The sequence below is a fragment of the Schistocerca gregaria genome, chromosome X (assembly GCF_023897955.1).
Source record: "Schistocerca gregaria isolate iqSchGreg1 chromosome X, iqSchGreg1.2, whole genome shotgun sequence".
Classification (NCBI taxonomy): domain Eukaryota; kingdom Metazoa; phylum Arthropoda; class Insecta; order Orthoptera; family Acrididae; genus Schistocerca; species Schistocerca gregaria.
In genome coordinates this window covers 246226462-246242632 of record NC_064931.1, presented here as the reverse complement: position 1 = coordinate 246242632, position 16171 = coordinate 246226462, and the positions used below count along the sequence as shown (strand labels likewise).

At 38.3% G+C, this 16171-nt stretch overlaps 1 protein-coding gene across 1 annotated transcript in view; it reads left to right on the top strand.

The window, feature by feature from the left end:
* Positions 1 to 16171, top strand: part of LOC126298010 (WASH complex subunit 4) — a 179889-nt gene that overhangs the window by 47998 nt on the left and 115720 nt on the right. Inside the window, exons 7-10 of the mRNA XM_049989329.1 lie at positions 1942 to 2127; positions 2294 to 2392; positions 12287 to 12520; positions 12605 to 12937. Of these exons, the coding sequence (XP_049845286.1) occupies positions 1942 to 2127; positions 2294 to 2392; positions 12287 to 12520; positions 12605 to 12937 (852 nt within the window). The remainder of the gene's footprint in view (positions 1 to 1941; positions 2128 to 2293; positions 2393 to 12286; positions 12521 to 12604; positions 12938 to 16171) is intronic.

Here is a 16171-nt window from a genome sequence, read left to right as displayed (position 1 = left end):
TAGAACCCCACAACAACAGTTCCTTAGCACTGCTGAATCACACTGTACCCAACAACTATCAGGCCAGTGCTTGAGTGTGTGACCATGGTTTGGGGAAATGCTGCAGACAGTACAGAACGAGGCTCTCAGCCTGGCGCTTTTCCTGTACGGAGACTTCAGTACCAGAGAGATTCACCAATTAGCCAGCGGAGACTTCAGTACCAGAGAGATTCACTAATTAGCCAGAATTCTGTTGCTAAAAGCACAATTCTGGAAAACTGCAGCAAGATTCTATGAGCCAGTGCAGGATTCGGATAATCAACTCATCAGGAGCCTAGGAAACCAGGTGCAGTGACAACTGAACATGAGATGGGTGAATCTTCTGTGTGAGGATCCATACCACACAACACAAGAGGAGAAACAACTAATGTGAAGTGAGAAGTCAGTCCACAAAGTGATGTACACCACATCAGCCCAATATAGGAACAGCAGAATTTCTGTTTAACCTACGATTCACCAAAGCAAGAAAGCTTCGAGAAGTGACAGGATGCCAGGCAGCCAATCGCAGGGAATGCCGCGTTGAGTTACGGGGTCAAAATATCATGTTGGAAAGATACGTATCACCAGCAGAACACTCGATCTCAATGAGATTGCAATGAACCACCTGGAAAGCATAATAGACTGTTATTTCACTACATAATAATGATGTGTTTTCTTCATAATGGGAACTACTATGGGGAAGTTGATGGGATTCCAATGGGCTCCCTTTTGTCACCTGTCATGGTGAACTTCTGCATTGAGAAATTTGAAAAAATCACTCTAAAGACTGTGCCACGCCAACCAAAGCATTTTTGCAGCTGTCTAGATGATATGTTTATGCCATGGTGACATAAGAGAAACCTATTGAGGAATTCCCCAAACACCAAAAATAACATTCATAAAATCATAAAGTAGGCTGAGAACAACCATCACCTCGCATTTCTGGAAGACCACATGTAGAATAAACTTTATGTATCTTGTCACACAAGGCACACAAAGAAACTAACTGTCTCAGACCTATATCTGCCAGCAATGAGCTGCCATTACACAGGATAGTAATTGTCATTTCTGACAGTACTGAGGCACAGGGTGAGGACTATATGTGACTAGGTCCCCCAACCAATGCATATGGATTGTCTGCAAAGCCCATTTCTTTCAACCACTATAGGAAAGAAAATATTAAGAAAGTGCCAAGAGAACTGAGTGAGTGTGCAGAAAAGAGCGAATTAAGATGCCATAAAGTACACAGTGCTGTGTCTTTGTACATTCTTCTGAATGTATATGCAACACAAGACTTAGCCAGCAAGGAGATGATCATAATAGATAGAGCATACTTTGTGGGGCAGCAATGGACAAGAGTATGTATAAGCTGCTGGCCACATAAACTCAGGGCCAGCTGTGGTTAAATAGTTATGGAGTGACCATTGCAAGGATTTCAATGTTCATTGCTGCTGTTCACTCTAAGGGGACTGATTCCAAGATCCCGTTACTTCACCACAAGATATGAACATAGTATATGCGTTTGTAAAGCATCAGGCACAATGTGATTTACATGGGAAAAAATCTGAAAATTTTATTCCATTGACATTCTGTGAATACCTTCATTTACATATATATTTTTTGTCATTAAGTGGGAATTAAATACATTTGAGTAGAGCCTTGAAGTTATAGCTGTATCAGTAAAAAAAATGAATTATAGTAAAAGTGCTGTGCTTACTTAAGAAATACTGTAACAGAATCTGACATCTCCCTCTTCAGTCAGTTTACTTTGAAGCACTAGATCGTGCATAGTGTGTGTGTGTGGGGGGGGGGGGGGGGGTGCACAGAAAGAAAAGGTGTCAGTATTTCTTAGCATGCAATGTTTTAAAGTCAAGTCACTGTAAATTATAGGTCTGTTAAGCATTTAGAAATTCCTCTTTACAGGTACCTGCGGCATCATTGTATGGATATGTCACTTGGTACCCTGAACGATTTTTATTGACTCATATACCAGCCATGTCAAAATTGTATGATAAAAAGGCACAACAGAACTTGGAATCTTTGCGTTTAAATTATTTGCAGCAGAAGACAGTCGGTGTTGTAAAAGATTCACACACCTTTTCCCTTCAGGTAAGATGCCTAACATAAAGAAGTTACTTCTACATTTTTTTTTCAAAAGTCTGCAAAAATATTAGAAAATGTTATATTGGTATTTCATTAATTGCGTGTGTTACCTAGAAATAGATTTCACAGGATAGTAGAGAGTAAGACAAAAAAAAAATAATTCTATTTCTAGGTTTGTTGCTGGATGATTCAGATGGAGGCATTATTGAAAAGTGAACATCAGAATCTCAAAATTGAGGATATTAGTCATAGATGCAATGTTTTTCTACAGGTAAGTTGGCATGATTGTTTTGTCTTTTATATAAATACTTTTGATGGGATGTCTGCTGCATTCATCTGGTATGAAATACTACCAATTTGTGCAATTTTTTTTTTTTTTGTATTTTATACCTATTTTGGATGTTTCATTCCTGCCATCATAAAATCAATATTTTTCTTATGCAATTATCAAACTTATAAATTATTTATTTTTCCATTGTCTCAGAAGAAAATGTATTTCTTATTTATTAAACACCCCTATTAAAATCGAGAGAGGCTCATATAATTATAAAAATAGTGCTCCCGTTTTCAAATTTCATATATTAAGTCCTATCTCTTCCACTTACATTTAATAGGCACAGTAGCTCAGCAATATTTCTTGCACTTTCTGGCCACATATTCCATTTAGTTTATCCATAGATTGCCCATTTTTATCACTAATTGTTATAGGGTACCCCCTTGTTCAGCTTACCATGTTGGTAGATTCTATTCCATTATTGCAGAGAACTGAAACACAGTGAAACATTAAAGATGTGACAATATAAACTGCCTCATAACATTAGATGTGGTACAGTTGTCTCATCGAGAACTAAGTTGATGTGGTGTACTTCCGCATTTGACATTGTGTGGTATATCAAGTCTGTCTATATGGACTTTTACATACTATATACTCCCTATCATTCGGTATAATGTGGGAGAGATGGTGCATCTGCACTCGCTCTAGCACAACGGTGCATCCATCTTCCACTGCCAGACTGGCTTAGTGACCGCTGCTGCCCCTAGTGGCCAGCAACTGATGTATGAATAATCCCCACATGAATAATGGGGAGTACATTGTACTTTATTTGTCAATTGTCAGTTGAACTCTTTGGTTCAGATGGAGTAAACATACATGTGAAGAGTGTCCAGGTATGCAATCCTGTTTTGGTATCGATTAGAATGGAACATAATTACTGTAATAGGATAAAGGTGCTGTAGATAAGTGCTTATTATTAAGCATGGATCCCTTTCACACATGTAGACATGTTGGGAGTGACTTTGTTAGCATTTGTAAGTTATTATAATATCCATATTGGGTATTCAGGTGAGCTGATGACTGTTAAAATGCCTGCAGTGCAGTGTACATACTGTACCAGTATACTTTTGCAATCTTCCTATTCCAGTTGTGGATAGTGACATGGAAAAAAGACTGCCGATATCCTTTTGCCTGAGTCCAAATTTCTCTAATTTTAATATTGTGGCCACTAAACAGCTTATATGCTTGACTCCTTTTGAAATGCGATTCCTTGGAAATTTGTGAGGATTAGTCTCTTCGATGCACATCACCTTTCTTTTAACCTATTCCATTGCAGTTTACTGAGAATTCAGTGACACTGTTACTCTCACCTACATTATGTGTTGATTGGTACAAGACCCAAGTCAGACCTCATGTACGTGAGGAGCCTTGGAGGCCCAAATGTAGGTTTGGAGCACATTTCATTTTGGGCACAAGTGAGGGCTAGAATCTCAAATACATCTAAAGGAACTGAAACTAACAATCAGAAATATAATATAACTGCTCTAGAATCATATGCAACTAGGAAGCAATACCAGTAAAAGATATCACAGATCCTTAGCAGGTCACAAAAGTATGATAACATTGAGGATGAGTGTGGATTGATAAGGAATGCAGTGTAGGTGTCACAGGAGCAGTAATGGAAATTTATAAAGAAGGCAGGAGGATTGAAAAAGAGAATCCATAAACAAAAAATGAGGGAGTGGATGAAAGCAGATCTAAAGAACTGGAGCTGCTGAGGAAACTCGTTTTTTCAGCATGGGTTGAGGAGAAACTTCTCCAGCAATGGAGAGAAGGAATTATATGCCCCGTATACAAGAAAGGAGCTATGTTGGTTTGTGACAACTGTGAAGGAACTCTGCTGATAAACTTGGGATAATAAATGACATATTCACTGTAAGCCAAATTTTAGGAAAGACAATTGAATTCAGAATTGAAACTCGTCACTTCTTCATCTACTACAAATCAACATATGAGAGAGGGGGGGGGGGGGGGGGAGAGAGAGAGAGAGAGAGAGAGAGAGAGAATTGTGAGAATGACACTGAATGGGGTACAGAGTAGTATAAGAATGGCAGGAATGATGTCTGATCCATTGGATATACAAGATGATGTAAGGCAAGGAGATGTACTGGTGTCTCCCCTTTATAATACTGCCTTGGAGAAGGTCATTAGGGATGCAGACCTGCTGTGAAGGACAATGATTTTTCATAAATCAGTGCAGATACTAGTCCATGGCAGTCATGCACAGTGACAAGAACTTTGAAGGCAATATATGTTGAACAGGCCAGTAGAAATATGAGACTGAATATCAATCAGCAGGAAACAAAATATATGGCTGCAAGGACGACATGCCACCCTTAATAACAATGGGCAATTATGCTTTGGAAAGAGTAGAGTGGGTTAAATATCTAGGATCGACAGCCGCCCATTCAGATGACACCTCTTATGAAATTAGAGATTACAGGCAGTCAGCAGAACCTGTTTTGCATAAAAAAAATGTTTCCCTCAAAGCTTGTAACTTATAACAATTTATATAACATTTATAAGACAAGTGCTTACATATGCCTTGAAACTTTGTCATTAATATCAAAATATATTGGAATGCTAGATGCCTTTGAGAGAAAGGCATTTTGAAAAATCAGCCTGTGAAGGAGTTATACACAATATGTATGGTGTCTCGTGTAAGTCATCAGGCACATTTTCTCTGGTGTTTAGGCAGATATTTGCAATTTCATTTTTGCAATGTGTGGCAGCCCAAACGAATACTGCTCACCACATCTTTCATGGCACACTCCGTGTTGTGGAAAAGCGTTGGTTTGTTTCCCTTTACAAACAAAATTATTTTTAAAGCGGAATTTTACATGGTCATTTGATAGAATGGTTCCAAATTAGTGTAGTGTGATGATTGTTTCATCCATGTGTATTAACAGGGATGCTTAAACATGAAGAATAACGAGTACTTCAGCAGTGAAAGTATTGCCCTGGCCTGTACTGACTGCTACCATGATGCAGCAGCACTTTTGCTCAGTTGCGCCTAGAATACAGCTTATTCTTCATGTTTTACAATCCCTGTTCACTCATATTGCTGAAACAAATGTCCCACTAGACTAATTTGGGACTGCTGTATTGAATGAGCACATAAAATTTCGCTTTTAAGTAAACTTTTTTTGTACAAGGAACGAAGCTATGCTTTCTTTCCATCGACACAGGGAATCGTGTAATATACTTGACGAGCTGTAATTATTTGGGCTGACTCCAGATACACATAGCAAAATGAAATTGCAAATATCTACAGAAACACAATAGAAAATGCACTTGATGACTCTTAGTAGAGACACTTGGTGTGAAGATACACCTTGTAGAAGAACAGTGATGTCAGCCGGATTGATATGTCCAGGTCATGTAGCACAGCTGAGTGATGTGGAAGTAACAGAAATGATATTAAACAGAAATCCAAGGTGTCAAAGGGACAACAACAGATGGAAAGATGAAATCATGGAAGGTCTACAGAAAATGGACTTCGGGGAATGGAAAATTTGAGCATTGAACTGTGATAACTAACGGAGAATTGTTGAAAAGGCCAGGGTCCACAATGAACTGTATAGTCAATAGCCTACAAAGGAAATTGCTTACGAATCACTTGTGCGACTAGTTCTAGAATATTGCTCAAGTGTGTGGGACCTGTACCAAATGGGACTAATGGGAATATTGAACGTATACAGAGAAGGGCATGAGAAATGGTCACAGGTCTTTTGATTCATGGGAGAGCATCACAGAGATACTGAAGGAATCAAACTGGGAGACTCTTGAAGATAGGTGTAAACTGCCCTGAGAAAGTCTATTGACAAAGTTTCAAGAACTGACTTTAAATGATTGTTGGAATATACTGCAATCTTCTACGTATCACTCACATAGCGATCATGTGGATTGGATTAGAATAATTAATGCATGCACAAAGGCATTCAAACAATCATTCTTCCTGCACTCCATATGTGAATGGAGTGGGTAGAAACCCGAATAACTGGTACAATGGGATGTATCCTATTCCATGTTCCCCACGTTAGTTTGCAGTGTGTGGATGTAGATGTAGAGCCACAGAAGAAGAAGAAGTAGTTGGGAGAAGCAGTGGCTACCTTCAGAGCATAACATCTTTGTTTTAACCTATTCCAATGCAGTTCATTGAACATTTCACTGAACGTTTCTGTGGACTCTCACCCTGACTAAACAGACACACAGTGAATCGTGTCTTTCCCGTCTTATTACTCGATCTTGGTAACAGTTCTAGACTGATGAAGAATATTCAAACATTGGTCAAATACTAGTTTTATAAGTGGCCAGTTTCATACATTAATTACACTTTCTCAGCATCTTCTAATAATCTGAGTCTGCAACCCTCCTTACATATGGTTAAAGTTATGTAATCATTCTACCTTAAATCATCATGGACAGAAACTTACAGATACTTAAAGGCTGTGACTGATCCCAGTGATTGATTGCCAGTTGTGTAGGAAAACAATATTAGATCCTTTCATCTATTTGCATTACACCACATTTAATTATGTTTTGGGTCAGCTGCCAAGCAGTGCACCACACACTGATTGTCACCTTGGTTCCTGTGCTTTTTGTAACTGGGTTCTAATGGTGCCACCTCCCAGTATCCAACAGCATCGTAAGGCTTCATACTTCACCCAGAAATTCGTTTATTATTTTGTGAAGAGCAGTTGTACGCCAGAAACTACCTTCGCCTCTCATGGTGCCACTCCATTAAGATCAACTTACTGAGTTCTGCTTACAAGGAAGTCTTCAGTCCAGTTGTGTGTATCTGTTCAGATATTCTCTACACACATATTTGTTTATTTGGCAGTGGTGTGGAACTGTATCAAAGGTTTTCAGGAAGTGAAGAAAATTGGCATTAACGTTAGCTCAGCTGTGTGCTGCCTTCTGGATGTAATGAACGAACATGGCAGTCTTAAGTTCCATATGGTTGATATTTGCAGGAGCCATGTGGATTCCTGCTTAGGAATTGCTTAGTCTTTAGAAAAGTCGTCATACCCAAGCATGGCAGGTGTTTCGTAACTCTACAAGAAAATGATATCAACTGGATTGGTCATTCTGTGCATTGGCCCTGTGGCCCTTCTTATAGGCAGGATTTTCCTGTGCCAATCTGCTCTGTGGATTCTGCAACCTAGGGCAAACCGATGCTAGAAGAGGAACCAGTCCCTTCACATAATCAATATATACTCTTTACAGGCACCCTATCAGGTTCTGTGGCCTTTCCTATATCGAGCAGTTTGGGCTGTAGAAAACAGAATTAAGTATTTTAGCGTTCACTTAATCTTTAATTCAGATTCCATCATTGTGAACAAACATTTGGACAGATGACTTTGTTCCATTGGTTGAGTTTATATAGCACCAAAACTAACTTTTTTACAGTTTCACAGATAATTTTGAATTAATTTAGTGCTCCTTGCATAGCTGTCTAGATGCTTGTTTTGATTTTTTCAGCTTTTGTGTGCCAGCAAGAGTTGTTTCACTTGATATGCAGCTGAATCTGCTTGTTTAGTATCTTCTTAATGTTGTTATTGGACCACAGTGGATCTTTCCATTCCTTAATATCTTCCAGGGCACCAACTTACCTACTGCATAGCTTACAATATGTGTGAATTTCTGCCAGAGATCTTCCACATTCTCTTCCCCAGAGCTGCATTTCTGTCCATGTGATTACTAATGATTTTGTCATCATACTTGTTAGGCAGAAATATTGTCACGTAGAATCCACAGTCAGGTACTAAATATGATTGCAAGGTAGTCAGCAGAAACTAATGCTTAATGCTGAAAGCAAATTTATTAAGCACACGCAGAGGTATGGACAGAGCTGAACTGCCTGACTCAGTAGATTTTTTTCCTAATGCATTTACTGCATCATTAAGTCACAGAGGAATGCTAAGGCTCCTCTGTATCATTCTCATCATCATTATCTTCCTCGTCCAAGTCCTGCTGTGCATCTTCAACTATCTCAGAGATAGTTGTGGCTTCTATAGTGACAATATTTTCGTCAGTGTTGCCTGCTCTTGAAGTCAGTTCTGTTCTTTGTCATTAAATGAAATATCATCAGTAATTTCATTTCCACCATGATCATTGTCTTCATTTCCCAATCCAGCTTATCAGAAACAGTCCTGAATGACAATGTCTCAAACTCCGTGCCATGAAGCTGCGATGTAGTGCATTGCCTATCATAAGAAACAAATTCATTAATAGTTTCTCAGAAGTGTTGTTTGGCTGTGGTAGTACAATAACAAAAAAAATGGCAAGTAAAAATCATACTTGTAAAATGCTTATTTTCATTTCTTCCTTTTTTCAAAAGTTTACACACTGGATCATAGCATGCTGTATGAGCATTTTGCGATAATGCAACTTGAAAATATGAATTAGTCCAAGGTTAAGAGGTTGGAGGTCACTCATGCAATTCAGCGGAAAGAATTCCGTGGCCACATTTCTCAAACAGGAAGTTAAGGATGGATTTTGTTGCACACCTGTCTATGAACAATTAAGTCTTCCAGGCTGCTGCATCCATTTTCCATTATTTTAGTATGATGATCCCGATGTAGATTAGCATCAACAAAATATGTAGAGTCTTGTACTGCAAGGAAGCAAAGGAGAGGATGTTGTTATGGGTGACCAGTGTTCTCTTTCTACAACATAGATGCACACGAGGATTAATAAGGTTCTTTATTTACATGCACTGGAAACTTAACTTGAATAGAGTCCATGTGTTCTGATACAAGCTCATCAGTAATACTCCACTTGCAAACAATATCGGTAATGTCGCTATTACAACTTCAATGTCACTGCTAGTCCTGGTATAGGCACTAATCTAATTGCTATGTTCTGTCATAACCTGTGATATGAACAGAGCCTGCTCTACGATTAAATGGCAGATGCCAAACAGGAAGAGAGAGTCAGTGAGTCAGTTAGGCCCTCCAGTCAGCGGCGGTGGCAAATACATGCTGTCGAGAGGGCGTTGGTGGCGTGTTGCTTGTTGGTGTGTCTCTGGCCTCTCGTAGTAAGCGCACTTGATCCAGCACTTATTATCAATCTTCACACTACATCTTTGTCAACTGGGGTGCTGGTGACAACTTACGCCAGCACAAAATATTTTTGCATTCAGTGAAGAAAGTTGATGGTTCAAATTTTATGAGAAAATTGAAATTTTGTGAGAAAATCCCACTGCAATGAGAAACACCTTTGTTTTAATTATGTCCCCACCAAATACTGTATCATGTCCTTGACACACTCTCCTCTATTTCTTGATAATACAAAATGTTCTGCCTTTATTTGAATTTTCCTGATGTACTCCATTAATCGTATCCGATAAGGATCTCACAACACACAACAAGTACTCCAAAAGAGAATGGACAAGTGTAGTGTAGGCAGTCTCTTTAGTAGATCAGTTACATCTTCTGAGTGTTCTGCCATTAAAACACAGTCTTTGGTATGCCTTCTCACAACATTTTCTGCGTGTTCTTTCCAATTTAAGTTGTTTGTAATTGTAATTCCTAGGTATTTATTTGAATTCATTGCCTTTAGATTCAATTGATTTATTATTTAACTGAAGTATAATTCCTTTCAGCACTCATGTAGATGACCTCATACTTTTCATTATTTGGGATCAGTTGCCAATTTTCACACCATACAGATATATTTTCTAAATTGTTTTGCAATTTATTTTCATCTTCTGATGACTTTACTAAACGATAAATGAAAGCATCATCTGCAAACAACCTAAGGTACCTGCTCAGATTGCAGCAAATGTTACATTGCGTGAGACAGGCTTTACTAGTAGAAATTCCGAACACACCTGAACTGTCTTATGTTTCCTTTGCCTTCACTGCAATTGAATTTAAGATAGATGTAGCAATTCCTTGACAATATCCACTCACTTCCTATTACTGTTTTCCATCTCCTCACTCAAAACTCTGTTTTTCAGTGATCATAAATGCTTTTCTTCTTTCTTTCACCCATACTCATATTATCAGTTTCAAAGTAATCAGAAATACAGTAAATATGGTATGGTCACATATACAGCAGACCTAAATAAAATAGCAGTCTTTCATATGCATATTACTTCACTGGAAGCAGGTACGCTAATAAGCTGTGACGTGCTTCGTAACTCCCAAATGGCACGCAACAATGCTTGTTCAGTTGCACCCTAGTGCTGGTTCAGCAGAAATCATTCAGCTTTGGGAAAACAGATTACTACTGCACCTAGTAACAACCTTATCTGTCAATCTATAAAATAATATCAATTCTGTCACATTAAAAATTAGGTGATACATGGCTGTGAGTGCTCATTACAATGTGAATTTCTGGATGGCAACACAACACAGGCAATTGCTGCTACATCCCTCCCTCCACGGTGCTGTTTTAATAGGCGGAGCTTACCAATCACCGTCTCCACAACTCCTTCTGAAACCAGACGTCATAGCTCGTGAACACTATAGAAAGTATAAGCGAGGAAAGCCTATATAAGTGAAAAAGTGTAAATGACGTTTTACTGTGTTGTTAAAAAGGAGGCAGGGGATAAATACAATGTTGGTACATAGCCACCTCCTCTCAAATAGCACCAAGCAGACCATCAAACTTAATCTCTCCAGCTGATTGAAAGACCAGCATAAATAATGCCACAGCCCACATTCCATGAGGAACTGCAGAGAGATTTTGAATTTAATTCAGAACATGGGCGCACAGTCTGATGATCAGGATCTTTCCACCACTAGGTGTCCAACCTTGTGACCCAAATATTGGCAGCAAAAATTTCGTACACCATCTGATTTCAAACCAGCTACCCATGAATCAAACGCATACCTGAAGGAGGCATTAGCAGCCTCAGCTTCAGAGGAAGGTGTTCCGCAATATTGAAATAACGCACTTCGTTGCAGATTTGCACGAGATTTTTGCTGCCTTAACATTTCAAAGGAAAGCATAAAAATTATTAAGACCTTCCTACTATCAGTTTAGTGATCGTGAGTATTGACCTGATTAACGTACGATACAAGTCAGTGATAAAAAAGTCCAGCATATATTACCATAGTGGTTTAACGTGCAATAGTCTTAATTGTATGTTGAGTTAGGGTAAGTGTATGAAATTGCTCATACTAAAAACATTTTGTACTTCTCAGCCTGATAGAAGCCTTTGAATTTACATCACTTGGCAATTTAAATGACAAGTCACTGTTTTTCTTATTTGAGCTGCTCCCATGTTACTGGCAAGTAGCTGCATGTGCACTTGTCACACCATTACAGGGTAGAAAATTCAAGTTAATCTCCATGAATTTGAACTGGAATGTCTATATCATAGTAAGACCCCTAGATTATGAAGGCAACCTTATCCAATAAATGTACTCACAAAATGATCAAAATTTAAAATTCATTACCATCGGCAGGAAAGTATAGATATGGAAGTGGGATTGTGAGAAAATTTGCTGCAAAAAAATCAGGCTGGTGCGACATGAACAGTACACAAATGTTGACACATTGTTACTTGTACTTAAGAATCAATTATCAGGGTATGACACTATCAAGCTTAACATAAAGGCATAAAGAGACAGCCAATTCCAGTGAAATCCAATTAATTATTGTAAAAAAATGTTGAACAGTTCATTTATTGTAAAAATTGTCAAACCATCCAAAACTACATTATGAAGTAGTTTGAAACAGCTTCGTTTCTCAAGTGAAGATGACTGATAAATTGAGGGATAGTTAGTTGGTGTGTGTGTGTGTGTGTGTGTGTGTGTGTGTGTGTGTGTGTTTTCTTCACAATTTTTCAAATAATATTTACTTTTAACTTTACAGGGTGTCCAGTATGCTTGTTGGATAAACCATATAGTAAAAACTGTCACCAATTTACATGTTTCACTATCCAAACCCATGACTAAAACGGAGGTGATGGCTCTGTGTAGACTGATAGAATTGCTGAAAGGGATACAGCATACTTACCATGTACATTATACAACTACTTCAGAGACAGTGAACCACATATTCCAGCTATTGTCATATCAAGCTCTAATCATAATTACAAATGTAAAGGTATGTTAAATCTGATTTTTATTGTAAAGAAATAAACTTCTGGTTTATCACTATGTACATAAAGTACATTTTATCGTGTTTCAGAAAGGTCTGGTGCAGGATAAACGATATAGCGAAAAGCATTTGGATATACTTTCAGCATTAGTGCTTGCTGAAAGAGTTCTACATGGTTGTGGTACAAAGGACAGACGTTTGGTGCTACGACTTGCTATTTGTGCAGCAAATCAGGGACACACATTTCGTGATGACTCCCTTGCCAGTCTAGTCAGCATAGTCTACAGACTGAATGTGATATGTGAATTACAGGAAAGAATTGCTGAAGTGTGTAATTGCTCATTTATGTACTGGCATCGTGTCATCTTACCAATTTACTTTGAACATTTATATGAAAATAAAGCTGATTTGCATCGTGTGGTGGTAAGTGGTGCTTGATACCTTTCTAACACTGTTCATACTATAGTATCAATTATTTTAATAGTGTGAAGATTTTCAGCAATTTTAATATTAAAATGTCTTCTTTTATAGTCCTATAATGTATAGGGCAGTAAATAATTTGCATTTAGCAATAAATACAAATATAGATGTGAAATCTGCCTCAAACTGCAAAAATGTGAATTATTTAGTAAAGTCTGTTTCATAGCAAATTTTTTCTATAAGAACTATTTCATCAGAGATAGTTTGAATTCATCTTTATTGTCTGCACATAAATTTCAAGACGTAACCAATCTTTGATTTTGTATTACACGTCATCTGGCAAATCCCAGTTTGGAAAGATACTGTATTTGCAAAATAAAAATGCATGAACAAAATGACATCAGTGTGCTTGATGTTTCGGTGCCACACCAGTTGTCTGCTGTTGAATGGTCTAAAAAAGTACATGCCTCATAAAGCAAGATAGGACTCTGCCTGGGTATCAGGCATCTTATAACAAATAAACCTGTATGTTTGTCAGCTAGCAAAATTTCAAAAGTAGGTGTAATGTGGACACTTAAATGTGGCAGTTTTAAGTGGCGGCTGTTTCAAACTGTGGTTCAGTGGTTGTGTCAAATACCAGTAGGGCTAGGGATTGAACTACCTTATTTGTGACACTGCCAAACTCAGCAAGCAACTGTGCAGTAGCCTTTGTGTTGTGTATTGCTCATTGTTTTCATCTCTTATTTTGAAATGAGGGAAGAGACTAATCCTGGGCCATAACACAGTTCAGTTACAAACTTCACATCTCCACTCTTCTGCCGGTTTGTTTACGTTTGCTCATAACTGACATCCAGTTCATACTGTCACCACTTTGCACTAAAGGAGCTGAAAACATAATCAGTCATCATAATTCTACCACGCTGAAAGTCTTCCCCTAACATGCAATTAGAGCTATTTTTGGTTGTACTCCTACTCCTACTCCTAATCCTGCCCCTACTCGTATACAAAGTACCTAGTCGGTTCTATCTGTAGTATTGTCAAGTGTGAGTTGCATGGCTATGAATGTTCATGAAAGTTTGAAATCAATATTCTGCAGATTTTGGTATTATAAAGTTGGAGCGAAAAGAAAAAGTAGAGAAACACATTCAGTCACAGAAGCACATTCTTGTTCAGCAGGAAAATGCTGGTGCTTCTCAACAGAAACAATCATTTGTTGAAAAGCCCCCCAAAAAAAAAAACAAGAAGCAAAGATCTCTTTGAAAAAAAATCTGGTAAAGTTGTTGCAAAAGCAAATATTTCAGTCAAAAAGCTCTCATCACCACCTTTTTAGCAGTCAGTTTCAAAGCACTAAGGTTTCGTTTTCAGTCACATAGCAGACAGTCTTTTTATATTTGTATGTCCAACCATTTACAGAAAAAAGGTTATGTATGAGTTTCACTGAAATTAGATATGAATTTTGCCCACAACAGATGTTACATTTTCAGGTCCTTAATAATTTATTTTGATACATTCTCCATCTACATCTGCATCTACATACACATTCTGCAAGCCACTGTACAGTGCGTGGTGGAGGGTACCCTGTACCACAACTATTCGTTTCCTTTATTGTTCCACTCGCAGATAGAGCAAGGGAAGAACATCTGTCTATATGTCTCTGTATGAGCCCTAATTTCTCATATCTTATCTTCATGGTCCCTATGCAAAGTGCACATTGGCGGTAGTAGGATCGTTCTGCTGTCAGCTTTAAATTCTGGTTCTCTAAACTTTCTCAGTAGCATTTTGCTAAATCGTCGTCGTCTTCCCTCCAGGCATTCCCACTTGAGTTCCCAAAAAACATCAGTAACTCTTGCGTGCTGATCTGAATTGCTTCGTTGTCTCCTTTCAGTCCAGCCTGGTGTGGATCCCAAACACTGGAGCAGTACTCAAGAATACGTTTCTCTAGCATCCTATATGTGGTCTTCTTTATAGATGAACTACTCTTTCCTAAAATTCTTCCAATAAAGTCGACAATTCGCTTTCCCTACCATAATCATCACATGCTTGTTCCATTTCATATCATTCATCACAGCAACTAGAAATTTTGCCGCAGTCATCTTGTCTCAATCTGCAGTCACTTATGTTCGACACCTTCCTGTACACCACAGCATTGTCAGCGAACAACCATAGATTGCTGCCAACACCGTCTGCCAGATAATTTATGTACAGTATATAGAAAATAGCAATGGTTCTCTCACACTTACCTGGGTTACTCCTAATGTTACCCTTGTCTCCGATGAATACTCGCCATTGCCATACTGGGGCTATTACTTAAGACATCATTGAACCAGTCACAAATCTGGGAGTTTATTCCATATGCACGTACCTTCATTAACAGTGGGGTATCATGTTGAATGCTTTTCAGATATCTAGAAGCCCTTCATCCATAGTTGGCCATATAGTGTGTGAGAAGAAAGCAAGCTGGGTTTTGCACGAGCAATGCTTCCTAAAACCATGCTGATTCACGGACATGAGCATTTCGGTCTCTATGTAATTTATTTTATTCGAACTCAGAATATGCCCTAGAATTCTGCAGCAAACTGATGTTACGGATATTAGTCTGTTATTTTGCAGGTCCATTCTTTTTCCCTTGGTATATACAGAAGTCACCTGTACTTTTTTCCAGTCACTTGGCATTTTTCAGTTCAGTGCTGCTACCTCTATTTTGTATGGTTCTGGTGTTATGTAATTAGTTTTGTACTATACCAGTTTTTATGTTGTTGTTTTTGTTGTGGTGTTCAGTCCAGAGACTGGTCTGATGAAGCTCTCCATGCTATTCTGTCCTGTGCAAGCATCTTTATCTCCCAGTTTCTACTGCAACCTACATCCTTCTGAATCTGTTTAGTATATTCATTTCTTGGTCTCTCTCTACAATTTTTACCCTCCACGCTATCCTCCAATACTAAATTGGTGATCCCTTGATCCCTCAGAATATGCCCTACCAACCGATCCCTTCTTCTAGTCAAGTTGTGCCACAAATTTCTCTTCTCTCCAATTCTGTTTAATACCTCCTCATTAGTTATGTGATCTACCCATCTAATCTTCAGCATTCTTCTGTAGCACCACATTTCGAAAGCTTCTATTCTCTTCTTGTCTAAACTACCTATCGTCGACGTTTCACTTCCATACATGGCTACACTCCATACAAATACTTTCAGAAACGACTTCCTGACACTTAAATCTATACTCGATGTTAACAAA